Source organism: Mus caroli, unplaced genomic scaffold, assembly GCF_978045245.1.
Source record: "Mus caroli unplaced genomic scaffold, Mus_caroli_1 scaffold_11, whole genome shotgun sequence".
Lineage (NCBI taxonomy): Eukaryota > Metazoa > Chordata > Mammalia > Rodentia > Muridae > Mus > Mus caroli.
Window position 1 is genome coordinate 105683223 of NW_028227266.1, and position 23113 is coordinate 105706335.

The following is a 23113-nucleotide window of genomic DNA, read 5'->3' on the forward strand; positions in this document are numbered from 1 at the left end:
TCCCCAGGGCAGGATTTCTAGGTGTAGCCCTGGCTGTCGTGGATCTCATTCTATAGACCAAGGCTGGTCTTGAACTCAGAGCTCTGCCTGCCTCTCCCTTTTAAGTGTTGGGATTAGAGTATGGCATCACCACCTTGCCCATGTTTAACTTTTGAAAAAGCAAAACAGGATTTCATTGTACCTCCATCTGAAATAATTATCCTTGTATTTGTGAGGAAATACAGTTGACAGTTGTGAGCTGCCATGTAGTTCTTGATACTGAATCTGGGTCTTCTGCAAGAACAGCAATTGTTGTTAACCACTGAATCATCTCTTCAGTCTGCCACCCCCTTTTTAAGAAAACTCTAGTATAATCTTGAAGCTTGTCTAGATCCAAAATGCCATTATTTAATTCAGTATTGTTGTGGAGTCAGTATACTGAGCAGTGGGAAGATCAGTGTCTTAAAGAGCTTATATTACATTAGAATTTAAAGACTTTTATTTTTAAAAAGATTTATTTATTTATTTATTTATTTATTTATTATGTGTTAAGTATATTGTTGCTGTCTTCAGACACAACAGAAGGCAGATCTCATTAAGGATGAGCCACCATGTGGTTCCTGGGATTTGAACTCAGGACCTTTGGAAGAACGGTTGGTGCTCTTAACCTGAGCCATCTCTCCAACCCTTAAAGACTTAATATCTTTGTGTGCATGTATGTTCTCAACATATATATGTGTGTGTGTGTGTGTGTGTGTGTGTATTTATTGTACATACATACAGTTTGTGAGTGCACTTTAATGTTGGGAAACATGTGCATGTGGAGGCCAGAAGTTACCTTAAGATGTGGTCCTTCGCCAGGTGGTGGTGGCACACGCCTTTAATTCCAGCACTTGGGAGGCAGAGGCAGATGGAGCTCTTGAGTTTGAGGCCAACCTGGTCTACAGAGTGAGTTCCAGGATAGCCAGGGCTACAGAGAAACCCTGTCTCGAAAACCAAAAACCAAAACCAAGAAGTATGCATGTGTCATTGTGTGCCTGACTTTCTTTCCACTTCCTTTTCCTCTTCCTCTTCTCTCTAACTCCCAAAAAGTTAATAGACTCTGAACCTCTAGAGAAAAGAACTCAAGTATCTAAGTTTCTTTTCCCCTGCTGCTATCAGCAGGAGTTTTGTCACAAGCCATCAGCTTTTGGCCCTGAATAGCTAGAGAGAGCCAAATTGCCAAAAGTCATGAGATTTTGGCTCCAAATGCTGCCTTCCATGGGTACCTGACTGTCATGTTTGCATGGGAAACACTTTAATGCATAATGTATCTACTCAGCCCCTAGAGATGGAGTCCTTTAAAAGAAATGCTGGCTGGTAGTGATGCATAGCCAGTGCCACACAGAGAAACCCTGTCTCTTAAACCAGAAAAGAAAAATATTGTTGCTACTTCTTTTTCTTCCTTTTGAGGCAGGGTCTCATATAGTTCTAGATGACTTGGAACTGGCTGTGTAAACCAGGCTGGTCTCATAGTCATTGAGATCTGCCTGCCTCTGCCGCCCAAATGTTGGAATTAAAGGTGTGTGCCACCATTTCTAGCCCTAAAAATGTTTCTTACTAAATTTCCTCACAAGGATCTTATCTTTGTTTTTGTTTATTTTTGCTGACAGTTTACTAGCCATAGTTACAAGAATGCAGATATTATTTCATAGGTCTAATTTGTTTGATGGGGTTGGCTTACTATTCTTTTGTGTCTCCCTATTATTTTGATAGGTCGAGCTGATCCAGAGTGTATGCTGGGCCATTTGCTGAGAATACTCTTCAAGAACGATGATTTCATGAATGCAGTAGGTTTGCTTTTTCTTTTCTTCCAGAAATTTTTGTCTTTAGACATTTATTTAATAGTTTTCTGTCTTGTAAAACTTTAAGTTGAACATAGAGGGAGTAGTGTTTTTGTTTTTTTTTTTTTTCTTTTCTTAAATTTGGCTATTGAATAAGTAATTGAGCTTCTTCCTTTTTTAAAAAAAAGATTTATTTATTTATTTTTATTATATATAAGTACACTGTAGCTGACTTCAGACACTCCAGAAGAGGGAGTCAGATCTCATTATGGATGGTTGTGAGCCACCATGTGGTTGCTGGGATTTGAACTCAGGACCTTCAGAAGAGCAGTCAGTGCTCTTAACCACTGAGCCATCTCCAGCCCCTGAGCTTCTTTCTTGACAAAGTTCTGGTTGTGATACAGTTATTCTGTTTGGTGTGTACTGTGTTTAGTGTGAAGCACTGGTAAAGGCTCTACAGTGTCCATTCTGAACTCCCTTCTCAGGGTTGTGTTGATTGGGAATGTAATGTCTTTTTAGATTCTTTTTTTATTATTTTTTAAAAATTTTTTTATTCTTTGGTTTTTCGAGACAGGGTTCCTTTGTATAGCCCTGGCTGTCCTGGAACTCACTCTGTAGATCAGGCTGGCCTCGAACTCAGAAATCTGCCTGTCTCTGCCTCCCGAGTGCTGGGTTAAAGGTGTGTGCCACCACACCCGGCTGTCTTTTTAGATTCTTGAATGGAAAAGGAACATTGACATACATTGTATGACTCTGCACTAATGCTATTGTGTGCTCTGGTATGTGAGTGGATAGATAGAAAGGTTCTTTCTATCTGTTGTGAAGAGTAAATGAGTGTATGTGTGTATATACATGTTAATATATATATATTTCAGTTCCTCAAAATGACTAGCTCAAGAAATTGTGGATAAGTAGTTGGAGGTGGAAAATGATGGAAGCCATTGTGATAGCTTATGACTGTAAACAATTCTAGCACTTGGCTGAAGAAGGGGAAGGATGTAGTCTTGAGGTCAGACTGAGGTACATAAGTCTGTTTCAGTTCCTCCCTTTCTCCAGAAAAGCCACAGGACTATGTTAAGAATTCATTAAAGTTCCTTAATTTGATTGAATTAAATTTCAGATATATAGTACTTCTTTATGACTTTCTTAAAACTTGTAATTATTAACATACTGATTTCATAAATTGATGGGATTCACGTTAACATTTCTCTTTGTCTCTCTCTCTTTCTATATATATATATTATATATAAAGGTAGATCATGTCAATCCATCTTTCTTTTATTCTCATTCCCTTGCCTTTATTTTCCTTTCCTCCCTTTTCTTTACAGCTGGTAAATGCATATGTGATGACAAGTAGAGAGCCCCCTTTAAATACTGCAGCTTGCAGACTGCTGCTGGACATCATGCCGGGCCTAGAAACTGCAGTTGTCTTTCAAGAAAAGGTAGAAGAAAAGTCATTGTTTGAATTGAGTGGATTGAATTGTTAGATTTGTTTTTGTTACTGCAGTAGGAGTTAACCTTTTCTTATTCAAATAGGGTATGCTGTAGCTAGGGGAAAGAAAAATGCAAAAAGCGGTATATTCAGGCAGTAGTATACAGCTGCAATCTCAAGAGTTCAGGGTCTTTCTTTCTTAAGTTGGAGTTCAAGGCCACCTTGGTCTACATAAGATCCTCTCTCCAAAAACAGCTGTTGAAGTCCTGCTTCTTCCTCCCAGTCTCATGCTCTCAGAAATAAGACTCAGACTCAAAGTATATTTACAAATACCTTGGCCATATAGCTAGGCTCCTCTCTGACAGATACAACTTAAATATATATATATATATATATATATATATATATATATATATATATATATTTCAGTTCCTCAAAATGACTAGCTCAAGAAATTGTGGATAAGTAATTGGAGGTGGAAAATGATGGAAACCATTGTGATAGCTTATGACTGTAAACAATTCTAGCACTTGACTGAATTTATGCTAGCCTACATTCTGCCATGTGGCTGGTTACCTGTGCTCAGGTACCATGTGTCCATTTCGTCACATCTTACAGGTGAATCTCCAACCTGGCTCTATCCCAGAATTCTTTCTCTTAAATGTCCCACCTTCTGTTTCCTACTTAAGCCATAGGCCATAGGCTTTTTAAGTGACATCCATACAGTACACAAGATGTTCTCTTTACAAACAACAAAAGTGTGTTATTAGGATAACTACTTTCTATATGGGTTAAATAATATTTTTCAGAATCTCTTTTTTGTTTGTTATTTGGAGACAGGGTTTTTTCCTCTGTCACCGTGGCTGTCTCTGAAGACCAGGTTGGCCTTGAATTCAAAGATTGGCCTGTCTCTGCCTCCCAGATGCTGGGATTAAAAGCTCATGCTTTCACTGCCTGGCTGCAACAAGCTCCTTAATGCCTGAATCATCTCTAGCCCACCACTGAAATATCCATTAATTTTTTTTTTTGTCATGAGATAGAAATTTTGGCTTATAATTTCAATCTTGAAAATAGGCTCTTTCTGAATTGTGTTGTTTCTTGTCCTTTACTATAGGAAGGAATTGTTGAAAATCTTTTCAAATGGGCCCGAGAGGCTGATCAGCCACTTAGGACATATTCTACTGGACTGCTGGGAGGTGCTATGGAAAATCAAGATATTGCTGCCAACTACAGAGATGAAAATTCACAGTTGGTAAGGACCTTCTTTTTCTTTTTTTTGGTTTTTCGAGATAGGGTTTCTCTGTATAGCCCTGGCTGTCCTGGAACTCACTTTATAGACCAGGCTGGCCTCGAACTCAGAAATCCACCTGCCTCTGCCTCCCAAGTATTGGGACTAAAGGCGTGCGCCACCATGCCTGGCTTTTTTTATTTTTATTTTTCAGCGATGTGGTTGGTGGTGGCACACACCTTTTATTTTTTTATTTTTTTGGTTTTTCGAGACAGGGTTTCTCTGTGTAGCCCTGGCTGTCCTGGAACTCACTTTGTAGACCAGGCTGGCCTCGAACTCAGAAATCCGCCTGCCTCTGCCTCCCGAGTGCTGGGATTAAAGGTGTGTGCCACCCCGCCCGGCTAAGAAAAAAATCTTGTCAAGGATCATGACATATAAACCATTCTTTTTGTTAATTTTTCTCATATCTTCCCTTATCCTTTGTGTTTTGAAGATTCTGAAACATGTAGAAAAGTCAGAAAGACTTTCAGTGAGTGGTTGGATCTGTACTACTTGAATGGATTGTTGACTTTACTATTCCGTTATTAGTGAAATATTAATCCATTAATAACAATGGATTATTTTGCTAGACTATACTCACTAAAATTACCTTCCATTTAGCTACTACTATAAATTTTAAAGAAATGCAATTCAGGTTGAATTTCAGATACAAACCCCTTCTGTTTATTTGAGATAGGGTCTCTCTGTTTATCTGTGTAGTCCAGGCTGTCTTGGAACTTGCTTTGCAGACCAGGCTGGCCTTGAAACTTGCTTTGCAGACCAGGCTGGCCTTGAATTCAGAGATCCACCTGCCTCTGCCTCTTGAATGCTGGGATTAAAAGGTGTGCTATCACTGCCGGGCTTCAAACCCCTTCTTTTTAATGTAGAACTGTAGTATCACTCTATTGCTTTGCTATTCTATTTGTTTGTTTGTGGAAAAAAGATTGTTTTAGAGACATTTTCTTTCTGGGTAGCTACTGTTGACCTATAACTCACTGTGTAGCCCAGGCTGTCTCCAGACTGCAGCAGTCCTGCTTCAATTTCCCAAGTGTTTGAGTTGCAGGCATACATTACTGCACTCAAGAAAACTAGAGTACCACTTTCTAGTTTTGGCCCCAAACATAAGTACTTAAAAGATTTAAAAAGGAAAACCTGGAAATTAGATTATGAGTTGCTAGTGACATACAATGTATATTTGGTAAGTTTTTGAAATCTTCAGTTTTGATTTTCAAAGGCAATTAAAAGAAAGAGTCTATAAATATATCTAGCTCCTGCCTTTTTAGGTGTGATGCATAGTCCAGTCGACCTTGGCCCAAAACAGACTAGTTGTAAATGGTGTATTTTATATGCACACCTTCTAGTTTGGGTTTTCTGGGAAAAAAATACAAATATTTTAAACTTGATTTTAGCTATAGCTTATTTCATTAAATTATAGGAATAAAATCAACATATTTATTAAATCTTTACTATTTCCTGGTATTGAGCTAAGTGCAAGAGCGTTGAGTTTTCTTTAATAGAAAATAATGTATAATAGGCTATTTATGGTAGCATGTGCCTACAAATCTTAGCATTTTAGAGGCAAAGGCAGGAGTAAGATTCTACCTCATAAAACAAAATTTATTTAATAATCATGTAAACTAAAATTCAGAATAAATACTTTTTCTCAAATAATTGTTGCTAGGTGGCAATAGTGCTTAGAAGACTGAGGGAGCTCCAGCTTCAAGAAGTGGCTTTGCGGCAGGACAGTAAGCGTCCTAGTCCACGGAAGCTCTCTTCGGAACCCCTTTTGCCTCTGGATGAGGAAGCTGTGGATATGGACTATGGTGACATGGCAGTGGATGTTGTGGATGGAGAACAAGAAGCTTCTAGAGATATGGAGATCTCCTTTCGTCTTGATTCAAGTCACAAGACCAGTAGTAGAGTGAACTCAGCAACTAAACCTGAGGAAGGAGGATTAAAGAAAAACAAGTCAGCAAAGCATGGTGACAGAGAGAACTTTAGGAAGGCCAAGCAGAAGTTGGGCTTCTCATCTTCTGACCCAGATCGTGTGTTTGTTGAGCTGTCTAATAGCAGCTGGTCAGAAATGTCCCCCTGGGTGATTGGCACCAATTACACTCTCTATCCTATGACTCCTGCTATTGAGCAGAGACTTATTCTTCAGTATTTGACCCCTTTAGGAGAGTATCAGGAGGTAAGTTATTGGGATAAGGTACTGTTTGACATTTTGGGACTATTAAATTTACCTCTGGGGCATTTTATGACTATACCTTACTTATAGACACAGTCCTAACTCTACCCCAGAAAGGTCTTCATCTCAAATTAGTAAGGTCTTATGCAGGTCACTCCTGATTATGGGTTGTTTGATCAAAGTGTATTCATACAAACTTGATAATATGAACATAGGAATGTATTTTTAAAAGGGGATGTTTAATTTCTTTTAATGTTCTTCCTTCATAAAGTACAGAGAATGTGAAAAAGCCAAAATTTAAGACTTTTTTTTTGGTTCTCATTTCAGTTACTTCCCATATTCATGCAACTTGGATCAAGAGAATTGATGATGTTTTATATTGATCTGAAACAGACTAATGATGTCCTGCTTACTTTTGAGGCACTCAAGGTAAAGTCACTGAGTATTTTATTAGTACTGATGTTTATAAAACTCATGTTTAGTTTGGTTAGTATAGTAGTACCTGTCAGCTCTCTGTGATTTTCCACCACTTGAAAGTATAGTGTCTCTGAAGAACTGTGGCCCAGGTTAGCACAGAACTCCTGTCTAGATCTGGTTGGCCTAGAGCTTACACCATGTTCATGCCTCACCCTCTTTGATATTGGGATTACATGTATGAGCTAGTACATGCCTGGCTTTACATTTTCAACTTTAGTTAATTTTAATTAAGTGAACCCACATGTCACCAGTGTTTCATTCAGTCCCTAGACATTTAAGATTTGGATGAGATCAAACAGAATTTGGGTAGTATGTGGGATGGTGTATATGTGTTGTCTATATGTCTGTTTCTGTCAGTCTGTTTGCACTCAGTGGTTATACCATTAACAGTGTAATGGCACTGGAGGTCAGAGCTGTGCCTGGTGGTCCAGAAATACTACATTCATTTACAACATTGATTTTTTTTTTTTTGAACAAGATGCAGTTAGAGAGTGACTTTGGATGTTTACTCAATCTCTTTGGAATTATAATGGGTATAGTCATTCATCTGTTTCTAGACAAAGCTATATATAAAAGGGATAAAAGATAATGAAATATGTATGAACAGAGAAAAACTTAAAAAAAAGAGATCCTTAAAAGCAAAATTGGAGCTAGAGAGATGGCTCAGCAGTTTAAAACTACTAAGTTTGACCAGGTGGTGGTGGTGGTGGTGTGTGCCTTTAATCCCAATTCTTGGGAGGCAGAGGCAGATGGATCTCTGTGAATTTGAGGCTAGCCTAGTCTATAGAGTGAGTTCCAGGATAGCCAGGGCTACACAGAGAAACCCTGTCTTGAAAATCCCAAACCATGCCGGGCGTGGTGTCGCACGCCTTTAATCCTAGCACTCCGGAGGCAGAGGCAGGAGGATTTCTGAGTTCGAGGCCAGCCTGGTCTACAAAGTGAGTTCCAGGACAGCCAGGGCTATACAGAGAAACCCTGTCTCGAAAAACCAAAAAAAAAAAAAAAAAAGAAAATCCCAAACCAAATCAGACAAAAAACAAGTTTGGTTTTTGGCACCCATAGTTGGCAGCTTTTAATTCCAGCTCCAGGTTATGGCCTCCTTAAGCACCCACATAATACCTTGCATACATATTCATTTTCTCATTTGCTTGAGTAAACACACACACCCATGTATGCATCCACACATGCACATGGGTGCATAGAATCTAGGGGTGAGTTGGGTGGTGATGCACACCTTTAATCCCAGCAACACAATCTACACAGAGAAACCCTTTTCTCGAGCAGAAAGATCAACGGATCAATCAATCTGTCTGTCTGTTCTGTTTGTCTGTCTCTGGGTTTATCATATTGTTCAAAAGGAAGATAACAAGTTAAGAGAAGGAACAGGTATTAAGTCTAATAGGAACAAAATGGGATAAAAGAAAGTTGAGGCTGGGCATGCTAGTCCATACTACTAATATTAGTACTCAGAAGGCAGAAGCAGGCAAATCTCTTGAGTTTGAGGCCAGCCTGGTTTACATAGCAAGTTCCAGGACATGACAGTATTAAAAAAGAAAGGAAACAGATAGGATCTGCCCACAGGGTGAGGTGAAGTGAGTTTGTAGGTGGTGAGGTCTCAAATAAAATTAGTTTCTTTAAAAAAAAAAGATGTATTTATTTATTTATTAATTTATTATGTATTCAGTGGTCTGCCTGCATGTATATCTGCAGGCCAGAAGAGGGCACCAAATCTCATTATAGGTGGTTATGAGCCACCATGTGGTTGCTGGGAATTGAATTCAGGACCTTTGGAAGAGCAGCCAGTACTCTTAACCTCTGAGCCATCTCTCCATCTCCAGCCCTCAATTTAGGTTTCTTGATATATGTTAAGCCTGCTTATTCTGTTTCTACACATATTGTGATGGTGATTGTCACGATGGCATGGTAATGATATGAGAAAACCATGTGGCTGCAAACAGATACCTAGTTTAGGTGAGTCTTGAGGCATGAATTGGGTGGAAGAATGGTAGAGGCATGTGTGATAGAAAAAGCATAAGGAAGGAAGGGATTTGAGTTTTATGTAAGGCAGTCCAGTTCTAGGTGTTGAAAATGTCTGAAGAGGGTATATACCTGTTAATGGTGCTGTTGACCTTAATCCTCCAAGTCTGTAACTGCAAATCTGTATTGTCTCTTCTGGAAACAGGAGGGGGAGCTCTAGTTCTCTTGAGGCTCTGTGTTCAGAAATAGGAAGAATCCTCACACTTTTGTTGTATATTGCATCCTTAAAGTTACATAGAACATTCCACTCTGAGGGGCTGTAGGAATTGAGCAGGAAATAAAAATTTATCTGGGTGTGGTGGCTTATTCTGAAAATCCCAGCTCTGGGGATGCAGGGACAGTGGGTTCAAGAACAGTATCTAGAGCCATTAAGATGACTGGGAGATTAAGGCATGTGTTACTAAGCCTGATGACTTGAGTTTGATCTCTGGGAACCACATGGTTGAGGGAGAGAACCAATTCCTGTACTCTGACCTCCACACATAACACCACAGCCACTCACATGATAAGTAAATGAAGCATCTAAAAATTTGAAGTTTTAATATTTTGAAAGGCATTCTGATACATCAAAATCCTATTCTCCCCCCCCCCTTTTTATTTTAAAAACAGACATTTTTCTATTTATTTCATATATGTGAGTACAGCAGAAGAGGGCATCGGATCCCATTACAGATGGTTGTGAGCCACCATGTGGTTGCTGGGGATTGAACTCAGGACCTCTGGAAGAGCAGTCAGTGCTCTTAATAGCTGAGTCATCCCTTCAGCCCAATCCTACCCCTTTTGATACTTTGCTTAAGCAGTCAGTGCTCTTAACCGCAGAGCCATCTCTCCAGCCCCCATTTCTTGTTTTCTACCCGCATAAAAACCTTTGGTTTGCTGAGGGTGTAGCTCGTTTGTATGCGTCATGTTTAGCAAGGCCCTGGGTTCTATTCCTATCCTTCTTTCCTACCCTGATAGGTCTTTGAAACATGAATACTTTTTGTATTAGGAAGGAAAGAGGGATGTTGTAGAATTTTAAGCCTTTCTTTTTCTTTCACTTACATTCCTTTTTCCTATTTATTTTCCCTTCACTCTAGCTTTTCTTTTTTCTCTTTTTTTTTTTTTTTTTTTGGTTTTTCAAGACAGGGTTTCTCTGTGTAGTCCTGGCTGTCCTGGAACTCACTCTGTAGACCAGGCTGGCCTCGAACTCAGAAATCCACCTGCCTCTGCCTCCCAAGTGCTGGGATTAAAAGCGTGCACCACCACACCCGGTCACTCTAGCTTTTCTTTTGTGAGACACTGTTTCTCTACTCACATGGCTCTTTATAGCAGCTTAATATTATGTTAAGAAATTTGTGATGTTTTTGATTATTCCACTATAACATGTGTCCTTATTGTTTAGCACCTAGCATCTCTCCTGCTTCATAACAAATTTGCCACAGAATTTGTTGCACATGGTGGAGTACAGAAATTACTGGAAATTCCTCGTCCTTCTATGGCTGCAACTGGTGTGTCCATGTGCTTGTATTACCTGTCCTACAACCAGGATGCTATGGAAAGAGTAAGTCTAGTCCATTCAGGTGAAGAGGATGGGATTTGATGGGGACCATCTCTTTAAAACAGCACATTCACAAAACAATGTTTGGATAAAATGAATAGTTGAAAAGATGAAATTCTTATGAAAAACATGAGTCGTGTGAATGTATAATCTTCATAAAGCATTCTAAAATGTACAATTGTTTAGAAATATTTCTGACTACTGAGAAACTTGGAGGACATGTTCCACAAGCTGTATATGCTTTCTGTGATTTTTGTGGCATTACGATTAGTAGCCAGACACTTTTCATTTGTCTCTCAGTAGAGCTGTATTATATTTTAAAGTCATTTAATTGTAAAAACAGGTGATGCTTTGTATATGTTAAATAATTTGCCATGGATCATAAACTAATTCTACATGTTCTAATTCTTAGTTTGAGTCTTTTGTTTTTTTCATTAAGTCTGCCATGTTTGTAACATCTTTTTAAAAAGTGAGTGGGTTGTACATTTGAAAAGTGATGGCTCTCCTGGGTCTCTCTTGGAGAGGGCTGTATCACATTTTGTACAATATATAACTTTTTATATGTGTCTTGTGTATGTGTTTGTTACCCTGGCTGGCTTGACTCTCTCTGAGGCCTGAGAGGACATCCTCAAACTCAGAGATTCTCCTGCCTCTGTCTTCCAAGTGCTGGGATTAAAGGCCTGTGCCTCCACTGCCCAGCAGCTCAGCCACTTTTAAGAATGTTTGTGCTCGGCATGTTGGCATACACCTTTAATGCTTGCATCTGGTTTAGTATATTACTTTTCTTTTCTTTCTTTTTTTTTTTTTAAGATTTACTTATTAAGAAAAAATTCAGATACAAATACCAAAAAAAAAAAAAAATATGTATATGAGTACACTGTAGAGCTCTTTTCAGACATACCAGAAGAGGGCGTCAGATCACATTACAGATGGTTGTGAGCCACCATGTGGTTGCTGGGAATTGAAATCAGGACTTATGGAAGAGCAGTCAGTGCTCTTAACCGCTGAGCCATCTCTCCAGCTCTAGTATATTACTTTTTAAGTTAAGCTGATGATTGTTTTGAGTGTTGTCTTTGTTCGTTTCTTAAGATAAATATAGTTAAAATTTAACTTTTTGTGAATAGTAAACTATTTATATGTACAAAGTTAATTATGGCTAACATATAGAAAAAAGTACCGAACAAATCTAGGGAATGTTTTACAGCTGATTTCATGAGTCAGTGGAGCAGCAGACACTACACTTGTAGACTTAGTGTCAGTAGTAGTCTCAGGAAACCCACCCACCTCCCCCAGCCCCCTTCCCAGGGTTTTCTTTTTTCTGAGACAGGGTTTCTCTGTATAGTTCTAGCAGTCCTGGAACTTGCTTTATAGATCAGGCTGCCCTTGAATTCAGAGACCCACCTGCTTCTGCTTTTTGAGTACTAGGATTAAAGGCCTGTGTTACTACTGCCTAACAAGCTCAACCACTTTTAAGAATGTCCTTGCTGGGTATGGTGACTTAATCCTTTAATCCTTGTACTTGGGAGGCAGAAGCAGGTGGATATCTGAGTTTGAGACCAGTCTGGTCTACGTAGTGAGTTTCAGGTCAGCTAGGGCCACCAAGTGAGACTGTATCTCAAAGGAAAAAAAAAAGTCTTTAACTTCTTAATTTCTATGAGTCTCTTTATAATTGTTAAGGAAGATTTAATACTTAGTATATAAATAACTAAGATAGTATATAAATTTATATAGTGTATAAATATTTAGTATATAAATACTAAGATGGTATATAAGTTTATATAGTGTATAAATATTTAGTATATAAATACTAAGATGGTATATAAGTTTATATAGTGTATAAATATTTAGTATATAAATACTCAGTATATAGAGTTACTTAGAAACATTAAATGATGTAATTTTTGGGGCTAAGTAAGTATAGATTGTACTCAATTAAATGTAGGTTGTTTTTAGGTTTGGAACAAATTTTCTAGAATTGACTTAGTGTGATCACTGTATTCTGTAAACATTTCTATTACACTGAATTTTTTTTATTCCTTATCAAAGATATCTTTGCCCCAAATGTTAAAATATATTTATATATATATATATATATATTTCTTTGCAGGTTTGCATGCATCCTCACAATGTTCTATCTGATGTGGTGAACTATACCCTGTGGTTAATGGAATGTTCTCATGCCTCAGGATGTTGCCATGCTACTATGTTTTTCTCAATTTGTTTCTCATTCCGGGCTGTTTTGGAGCTCTTCGACCGTTATGATGGTCTTCGTCGTCTGGTGAACTTGGTGAGGTTCTTCCATTGGCTCTTCAGTTAGCTATAGGGATCCTACTTGTTTAGGTTATTCAGAAAGACAATCTCGTAGAAGATAGGAAATTACTTTTTGGTCTTATGTAGCCCAATCTGGTCTTAACTGTAACCAAAGATGACTTTGAACTACCTCTCCTGCCTCCGGTTCCCAGTGCAGGGATCACAGGTACATATCACTGCACACAGCTGGGAGAACATTTCTTTCTTTCTTTTTTTTTTTTTTAAAGATTTATTTATTATATGTAAGTACACTGTAGCTGTCTTTGGACACCCTAGAAGAGGGCATCAGATTTCTTACGGATGGTTATGAGCCACCATGTGGTTGCTGGGATTTGAACTCGGTGAACTCGGGATCTTCGGAAGAGTAGTCGGGGCTCTTAATCACTGAGCCATCTCGCCAGCCCTGGGAGAACATTTCTGATTGGCGTTTTTAAGTAGTCCTCGTATAAATTAATTTCTTTCTCCTTTATGAGTCTTTATTACTTTCTCTCCTCTGGTCCTTGGGTGCTGAAGATTGAGCCCAGGGCCTTTTGCACATTCACTGTACCACTGAACTGCCACACTCAGCCCTGTTCTCTTTCCTGTGTCTTTGGTGGCTGGAGTATTTCCCATGACATTGTAGCCCCTCCCCTTGATGTAATTTTGTAGGAGGATTGTGATAACATTAATTTTTCAAAATTGTGTTAATTTTTCTTGCTCTTGTTTCCCAAGTGTGCAATTGTGGGCTAGCACACAGTTTACCTGGTTAATTTTGATCTTTTCTTTTTTTTTTTTTTTTTTTTTTTTTTTTGTCTATAAGCTGATTTTATTGGGGTATTTCCTCCTCTGGAATTATTATAGTTTGTGTCTAGTTGACATACATCTAGCCAGCACAGTTACCAGTTTGTGATAAGAAGAATAGAAAGATCGGGAAAAGAATCAAAACAGCGCCTTTCAGATTGACCCTGGTATGAACGACTCTCTATGCTTAGACTTCTCTATTCTTAGTTTTATTTACCAGTTCAGTCTACTAAAAACTCTCATTCTGGTCAAATTGGCTAAACACTAACCTTCCAGATTAATGTGGACATTTCTTTCTACCTTTTAATATCCACAGGCAAGATGTTGTATAGTTTATGCATTTGGGTTTGATGGAATGAGGCAACTCTTTCTACATTCTGTTGGAACAACATAATGTACTAACCAGAACCCTGGAGCTCTTGTCTCTAGCTGCATATGTATCGAAAGATGGCCTAGTCCGCCATCAATGGAAAGAGAGGCCCATTGGACTTGCAAACTTTATATGCCCCAATATAGGGGAATGCCAGGGCCAAAAGAATGGGAATGGGTGGGTAGGGAAGTGGGGGGCGCTATGGGGGACTTTTGGGATAGTATTGGAAATGTAATTGAGGAAAATATGTAATAAAAAAAAATAATAATAATAAAAAAAAAAGGAAAAAAAAAAAATAAAAAAAAAAAAAAAAAAAAAAGAAAATGTAAAGAAGTAAAGAAAACTGAGTAAGACAAGGAGGCATATAACGATGGTATCAAGTAGTTCAGACTATGTAAGTGTGGATTTACTCTAAAGAGAGCACATTAGCTCTGGGAAGGCTGACAAGGAAAGTTCTAATTAATTAATTAATTAATCTTTATAGACTTTAACATTTGATTGGATTTGAAAGTTTTGGGTTGATCTCAATGAATGTACAGAAGGGAAACTTACCTTTAGCAAAATGTAGACAAAAATAGACTCTATTAGTGAGGGGTGGGGGGCATGGAGGCTCATACCTGTAATTCTAGCAGTTGGGAGGTGGAGGCAAGAGGATGCTAAAGTTTTTTGACTAAATCCCTGCTATATAGTGAGTACCAGGTGACCTTGAGCTACAGAATTTTGATCTTTTCAAATGGCTACAATTTTAGGCTGTTATAGCTTTCTATTCTTTTTCATTTAGACTTTTAAGAGTTTCACTGTAGCTCAAATTAGCCTTGAATTTCCTGTGTATATTGGCTGCCTGGAAATTAGTGCTTTCCAGCCTCAGCTTCTCAAGTGCTAGACTACAAAGATAGACCTCATTCTCTGTATATATCTTAATTAGAAGGTGGTGTTTGTTTGTTTCATATGACTGTTGGCAGGCTGTATATGGATATACTTTGGTACTTGTCAGTACTGTTGAACAGAAACACTTTACAACATCTTATCTTTTTACTTTTCTGTGTCTTCTTTCCCCCTCTTTTGCAATCTTATATCTGTTTACTAATAGATCAGTACTTTGGAGATTTTAAATTTGGAAGACCAGGGTGCACTTTTGAGTGATGATGAAATATTTGCTAGTCGCCAAACAGGAAAACATACCTGCATGGCTCTGCGCAAGTATTTTGAGGCTCACCTGGCCATTAAATTGGAACAAGTCAAGCAGTCACTTCAGAGGACGGAGGGTGGTATTCTTGTTCACCCCCAGCCTCCATACAAGGTAAGAGGATAATAATTCATTTATGTGTTTAATTTTATTTTTGAGTATGGTGGCATCTTTCCTGTGATGAAACACCATGACCAAGGCAGCTTTGGAGAAAAGGTTTTTTTTTTTGGCTTATGCTTCCATATGACTGTTCATCATCATAGGAAGTCAGGCATCTGAGGTACAAGCTGATGTAGAGGCCATGGAGGGATGTTGCTCACTGACTTAAGTCTGTTAAGACTGGTTCATGAGCTGAGATTCTTTTTTGCTACAATCTGATGTATTCTTTCTGTCATTTGTTTTAGAAGTTTTCCACTTGAATAGATCAAAACTGTGGTAGGTTTCTCACCTATTTCATGCCTGGAAACACCATGACTGACTGACTAGCTAGTACTGAAGGTCTATATGAGTCATGCCACCATAAAAATCATTTTGCCTGTGCTGTCCATTACAATTACTATGATTATGCTGCCTTTGGCAATTAGGTTCTGCCACCTGACCCTGCTACTTTGAGGTCCAGAAAAACCTATTAGATTTAATTCATCCAACTGAGTAGCAGTATCTCTAACCCTAAGGAAAGCAATGACAACAGAACTGTACAGATGGGCTGGTGCCCCTCTCACTGTTTTGTGTCCAATAGGATTAGTGATAGGCTTGTCTTCTGAGCCTTCCCATTGTCTGAAGGATTTGGTTTTACATAAACCTTGAGAATCTGAGGGTTCAAAGTTCCCAGTCTCAATAGGGTTCTCCCACACATCTCCACCCCAAGTTATACAGTCTCATTCTTTTTTTTTTTTTTTTTTGGTTTTTCGAGACAGGGTTTCTCTGTGTAGCCCTGGCTGTCCTGGAACTCACTTTGTAGACCAGGCTGGCCTCGAACTCGGAAATCCGCCTGCCTCTGCCTCCCGAGTGCTGGGATTAAAGGCGTGCGCCACCACGCCCGGCTTTCATTCTTTACCAATTAATGCCCTTACTTTAACACCCTCAGAGGCTGGGACTTGAATTTTTTCTGTAATTCAGCCAGTCTAATAATGAGGGCTTTTGTTTGATTTTACACAACTTAAGCTCTTTGGCTGCTGGAGAGAAGACTCTCTTCCAGTGCACATTTAGAACCTTTTAGACTGTTCATTTCCATCTGGAACTGGTCAGTGTTATCACTGAGTTAATTGCCCTTCACTGTATTCTGAGATGCTGGAAGTTGGTTAATTTTATCACTGAGCTCAGTCCTATCCTTTGTTATTCAGCCATGCTAGGAGCAACCCAGCAACAGCAGCATTTCCTTTTCCTTATATTTTTCAGAAAGTGGTGAAAGGTCCATCCTGTCTGACACGTTATCCCCCTCCCCCCCCTACCCTCCACCCTACCCCCCCGTCCCTGAAACAGAGTTGCTCTGTGTAGCCCTGGCTATCCTGAAACTTTCTGGGTATACCAGGCTGGCTTGGTACTCACAGAGTCACCTCCTTTGCTTCCGGAGTGCTGGTTTAAAGGAGTGCACCACCACTGGCTTGTTTGAAGTTTTATATATAGAATCGCCACAATTTGTCTCTCACAATTGGTGAATCAGGATAGTCAAATGCTTTTTGCCTCCTTAAGTTTGTAAAATACGTCGCACCATGGTCTTTCAGTACTCTCCAAGTTTCCAGGAGACGCTTTAGTAACTTGAGGGGCTTCAGTAACTATAGATGTTAACAAATTGGAAAGTTCAGTCTTATACTTGCTATGGAACCACTTCTGATACTAAAATCTGTGGTCTGGGTTCTCTAGAAGAATAGAACTTATAGAGTGAAAACACACCACTCTACCCTCTCCCTATGGAGATTTATTAGAGTGGCTTATAAGCTGTGGTCCAGTTAGTTCAACGGTGGTTGTCTACCAACAGAAGGTCTAAGATTCCAGTAGTTGTTCAGTTCATGAGGCTGGATGCCTCAGTTGGTCTTCAGTATATGACAGAAGTAGGCTGTAATGCCAGTGAAGGAATGGCGCAAGCTGAGCAAAAGCTTCCTTTTTCCATGATGTCCTTTATATAGGATAGGAGGATATAGGATATATAGGATAGGAGGATATAGGATATGTAGGATAGGCCCAGGAAGTGTGGCCCAGATGAAATGTGCATTTTATTACTTCAAAAGATCTGGATTAATGATGTATCTTTTTATACTAAAAGATCCAGATTAAAAATGGGTCTTCCTACTTCAGATGATTAATTAAAAAAGAAAAAAAAAATCTTATAGGTACCCAGCTGATTTGGTTTTAGTAAGTTCCAGATGTAGTCAAGTTGACAACCAAGAATAGCCACCACACAGGGTTTTTGTAATGTAGATCAGGCTGGCCTGGAACTCAGAGAACTATTTGCTTCTGCCTTCCAAGTGCTGGGATTAAAGGCATGTATTAGGCGCCCAGATAATCTTTGTGTGTGTGTGTGTGTGTATCAAAACCAGGCCCTCACATGTGCCTGGTAAGTGCTGTAAAACTTTATGTCCTGACTCCACATGCAGTCTTAAAAGTTAGTATTACTTGCAGCAGTGCAGTTACACTAAAATTCACATGGAGACAAGTGTCATGTCTTAGGATATATATGTACATCTTTGCGTTTTTACCTGCCCTGTACAATTGAGAGCAGTACAATTGGAAGTAGAGGCAAAAGATGAATTTCAGGGACCTTCTTTGTCTTCACTTGAGTCATGATAGGTTTAGGGTCAAGATTAGTGTCTGCATCTTTCAGAATCGCAAGCTGGAGGGACACCTGTTTATATGGTGCTACTTTCTCTTCGCCTTCATAAATATGCACAAATTAACCTTTTTTTTTCTTTTTTTTATTATGTGTGATGTTAGAAATAAAGGACTGAAGGCAGAGGCAGGCGGATTTCTGAGTTCGAGGCCAGTCTGGTATACAAAGTGAGTTCCAGGACAGCCAGGGCTATACAGAGAAACCCTGTCTCGAAAAGCAAAAAAAGACTAAACATTATGTAGCAGTGCTTTACATAGGGACTTACTGACTCAAAAGTTGTAGAAATTGAAAGCTATTATTAAAAGTTTTTGGCAGGCATTGAGTAAGTAGCAGATGATATGTATCATAGTTATACATACTTCTTCTTGTAGGCATGCTCATATACTCATGAGCAGATTGTGGAAATGATGGAATTTTTGATAGAGTATGGCCCAGCTCAGCTATATTGGGAACCTGCTGAAGTCTTCCTCAAGCTTTCCTGTGTACAGCTTTTACTACAGCTTATTTCCATCGCCTGCAATTGGAAGACCTATTATGCAAGGTAGGACTAAAGGTTTCACATGAAGTTCATAAGACATAATATATAACACATGATGCACGTTTAACAAGCTGTTGTCGGATTGAAGTATTAGATTTGACTCTGAGAAGGAAGTAAATGAAGTATGAGAGTGATTTTTATTTTCTCATGTAATTTTTTTCTTTTAATGTTGTGTGTATGCAGTTGTATAAGCTTATGTGCCTCACATGTAAGTTCTTGAGGAGCTGACTAGGTCACCAAATGCCCTAGAATTTAGAGTCAGACCGTTGTGAGATGCCATGAGGTTGCTGGGACTTGAACCTGGGTCCTCTGGAAGAACAGCCAGTGCTCTTAGCCCCTAATCTACTAGATTTTTCTATACCAGAAATTAAAATGTATAACTATATTGGAGTCCAATCCAGGACCTTGCACGTGCTACCGCTGAGGTACAAATCTAGCTTTTGGTTTTTTTTCTTCATTTTTATTGTTTATGTGTATGGATATTTAGTTTGCATCTGTGTCTGTGTACATGTATGCAGTGTCTGTGGAGTCCAGAAAAGGACATTGGATGCTCTAGAGATGGAATTATAAGATGCTGTGTGTGTGCTTGGAATCAAACCTGTGTCCTCTAAAAGAGCAGCCAATGTTCTTAATTGCTGAGTCATTTCTCCAGCCCTCACCTGTTATTTTTTGAAGCAGGGTTCTATTATATATAATTAAAGTTGACTCTGAACTACCTATTAAGGCCAGGTTAGCCTTGGCTTAGATAATTCTTTCTGCTTTACCTCTGAGTAAAGAAATTATAGGCATATAATACTATTTCCAGCTATGTTAGTCTTTTTACAATTTGCTTTTTCACGTTAATATTTAAAATGCTGTATTTCTGTACTGTTTATTCATGATTGGTATTTGAGGTTGTGGTGTGTATAGCATATCTTCATTTTCACCCTTAACTAGATGTTGTAAAGCTGTAAATGTGATTGTAAAATGATCATAATAGTTTCCCACCTTCTTAGAAATGTTTGGTACTTGGTTTTAGATTTGTGTTTTACATTTTTTCTTTCACTTATTTATATTTTGGAACCTTTCCTGTGAAATCTGTTTTTTAAAAAATAATTTTCAGCAGTTACAGGGTAGTTTGCTGTAATTGATTTTTGGAGTATTTTAGATTTTTTATTTTGTTTTTTGTTTTTTGTTTTTCGAGACAGGGTTTCTCTGTATAGCCCTGGCTGTCCTGGAACTCACTTTGTAGACCAGGCTGGCCTCGAACTCAAAAATCTACCTGCCTCTGCTGGGATTAAATGCGTGTGCCACCATGCCCGGCAATATTTTAGATTTTAAGTGTTTAGATTAGTTAGTGATTCTCAACTAATAGATCCTAAGTACTCTAAAATCAGAAAGGAATGAAATTTGAAGTGATTTTTGGTCCACAGCATTTTGGATAATGAATTTTAGGAGATACATAAAGACTTGTTCCTCCCTCTTTATTGTTTTTTTTTTTTGAGACAGGGTCTTGGGTTGGAGATAGCTCAGTGGTTAAGAGACAGGATCTCTCTACATAGCTGTTCTGGAACTCACTCTATAGACCAGGGTGACCTCAAAGTAACAGAGACCCACTTGCCTCTGCCTCCTACATGCTAGGATTAAAGGTGTGGCTTACTGTCTGGCTCTAAGTTAGTTTAAAAAAGAAGACAAAATTATTTTAAATAAAAAAAGAAAAGAAAAGAAAAAGAAAAACCCTGTTTTGGGCAAGTGATATGGTTCAGTGGGAAAAGAAATTGCCTCCAAGCCTGGTGACCTATTTTGATCTCTGGAACCAACATGATAGAAGAAGAGAACCAAATCCAGAAGGCTGTCTTTTGACTACACACACTGCGACACATACACTAATTAGTAAATATAATTGCCATCATTCAAATCTCCAGAATTTTTTTTTTTTTTTTGGTTTCCTGAGGCAGGGTTTCTCTGTTTCGTCCTGGCTGACTGTAACTCACTGTGTAGACCAGGCTGGTGACAATATTCACAGAGATCCTCCTGCCTCTGCCACTGCCTCCCAAGTGCTGGGATCAAAGGCGTGTGCCAACACCGCCTGGCTTCCAGATTCTTTTCTAGAGTTTCCAGTATATTCTCATAGCTTTAAATATTTACAAAATAGAACTGTTTAAATGGTGATTTCAACGTGTTGTATTTTTGTTTTTTTAATTTATTTATTTTGTTACTGTATTGTAGTTCCCTGTTGACCAGTTCTTCTTCCTGTTTAGGAATGATACTGTGCGTTTTGCTTTGGATGTCCTTGCTATTCTCACTGTGGTGCCAAAAATCCAGCTCCAGTTGGCGGAGTCAGTGGATGTACTGGACGAGGCTGGCTCTGCTGTCTCCACTGTAGGTAGGTTGCTCCTTGTGACCAGGCCAATTTTTTTTTTTTTCTGTGACTGTACAGGTATATGCATGTGTGTGAAGGCCAGAAGACAACATGAGGTGTCATTCCTCAGGCATCAACCATTTTTCTTTAAGATACCTACCTGGAACTCAGCTGGTTGGTGGTGGCGCACACCTTTAATCCTAGCACTTGGGAGGCAGAGGCAGGCGGATTTCTGAGTTGGAGGCCAGCCTGGTCTACAGAGTGAGTTTCAGGACAGCCAGGGCTACAGAGAAACCCTGTCTCGAAAAACCAAAAAAAAAAAAAAAAAACCTGGAACTCACCAAGTCTGCTAGGATACAAGCATGCATCACCATGCTTGGACAGACGGTCTTTCTTTCTTTCGTTCTTTCATTCTTTCTTTTTCTGGTTGGTTTTAGGGATCTAACTTTAGTCCTGTGATGATCAGGCAGATACTTTATAAACTAAACTGTCAAGAGTACCTTGCCATTGTCTGTTGTGTGATGGATTTGCCTTTGCTCTTATGGTCACATTTAAAAAAAAAATTTTTTTTATTTACTGTATAAGAATACAATGTTGCTATCTTCAGACATGCCAGAAGAGGGCATTGGCTCCCATTGCAGATGGTTGTGAGCTACCATGTGGTTGCTGAGATTTGAACTCAGGACCTCTGGAAGAGCAGTCAGTGCTCTTAACCACCGAGCCATTTTTCCAACCCTATGGTCACATTTGTTTTTTTTTTTTTTTTTTTTTTGGTTTTTTGAGACAGGGTTTCTCTGTGTAACCCTGGCCCCTGGCTGTGCTGGAACTCACTTTGTAGACCAGGCTGGCCTCGAACTCAGAAATCCTCCTGCCTCTGCCTCCCGAGTGCTGGGATTAAAGGCGTGCGCCACCACGCCCGGCGTTTATGGTCACATTTGTAACCCAATTTCAGGATGTTAGAATAGGACAGTGGTTCTCAACCTGTAGGTTGTAACCTCTTTTGAGTTCTTGGGTCGAATATCATATATCATGCTCATCAGATAATTACATTAAGATTTATAACAATAGCAAAGTTATAGTTATGGAATAGCAATGAAGATTATGATTTAATGATTATTTTATGAAGATTATTTTACTGCTTTTGTCCCTTTTATCTAAGAAATAATGCACACAAACTTTGGTAACTTTCACACTTCCCATAACCCCTCTGTGTACTAAAGTATATGTGAGGTATTGTACATTAAGGTACAGAAAATGTAGCAGAGTCATACTTGTAGTTATTTTTTGGTTGGTTGGTTGGTTCTTGGACTGTGTGTTGAGACAGGGTTTCATGTATCCCAGGTTAGTGTCTGACTAAATACATAGTTGAGGATGGCCTACCTCCACCTAGTGAGTGCTGGATTTATTGGTGTGTACCATCATGCCTAGCTATCCTTGGACTTTTTTTCCTTCCTCCCCTCCCCTCCCCCCTCCCCTCTCTCCTCTCCTCTCCTCTCCTCTCCTGTCTTCTCCTCTCCTTCTTTCCTCTTTTTAAGTAGAACGAAACGAATAAAATTTCAAATTACTAAGTTATGTCAATACTGGGGACAACCAATAACTTTTTTTTTTTTTGAGACAGGGTTTCTCCGTGTAGTCCTGACTGCCCGGGAACTTGCTCTGTAGACCAGGTTGGCCTCGAAATCACTGAGATCCACCTGCCCCTGCCTCTGAAAGGCATGTACCACTACCAACCAGCAACCATTAGCTTTTGTTTAAAGAAGTGTAATGTGTGCGTGTTCCTGTAGATGAAGCACATGTAGAGACCAGAAGACAGCTTTTGGATGTTAGCTCTTTCCTTTTATCTTGTTGCTGTGGATTCTGTGAATTTTCAACCACTCTGTTTGCCCATCTTTGTTTTCCTCTGGAAGTGCTTTTAGTACAACATCCATTTTATTCTTTTTTTTTTTTTTTAATATAGGTTCTGGTTATCAAACTCAAGTCATCAGGCTTATACATTACACAGCAAGTCTTTTTGCCCTCTG

The 23113-nt window shown here is 39.0% G+C and overlaps 1 protein-coding gene across 4 annotated transcripts in view; it reads left to right on the forward strand.

Annotated features, from left to right (window-relative positions):
* The window catches only part of Dcaf1 (DDB1 and CUL4 associated factor 1), a 66393-nt gene that overhangs the window by 19577 nt on the left and 23703 nt on the right, over positions 1-23113 (forward strand). For all 4 annotated transcript variants that reach the window (XM_021173031.2, XM_021173032.3, XM_021173030.2 and 1 more), the window contains exons 4-13: positions 1735-1808; positions 3131-3244; positions 4349-4486; positions 6183-6692; positions 7017-7118; positions 10585-10743; positions 12848-13027; positions 15291-15500; positions 18585-18754; positions 20992-21116. In XM_021173031.2, coding sequence (XP_021028690.1) covers positions 1735-1808; positions 3131-3244; positions 4349-4486; positions 6183-6692; positions 7017-7118; positions 10585-10743; positions 12848-13027; positions 15291-15500; positions 18585-18754; positions 20992-21116 — 1782 coding nt within the window. The remainder of the gene's footprint in view (positions 1-1734; positions 1809-3130; positions 3245-4348; positions 4487-6182; positions 6693-7016; positions 7119-10584; positions 10744-12847; positions 13028-15290; positions 15501-18584; positions 18755-20991; positions 21117-23113) is intronic.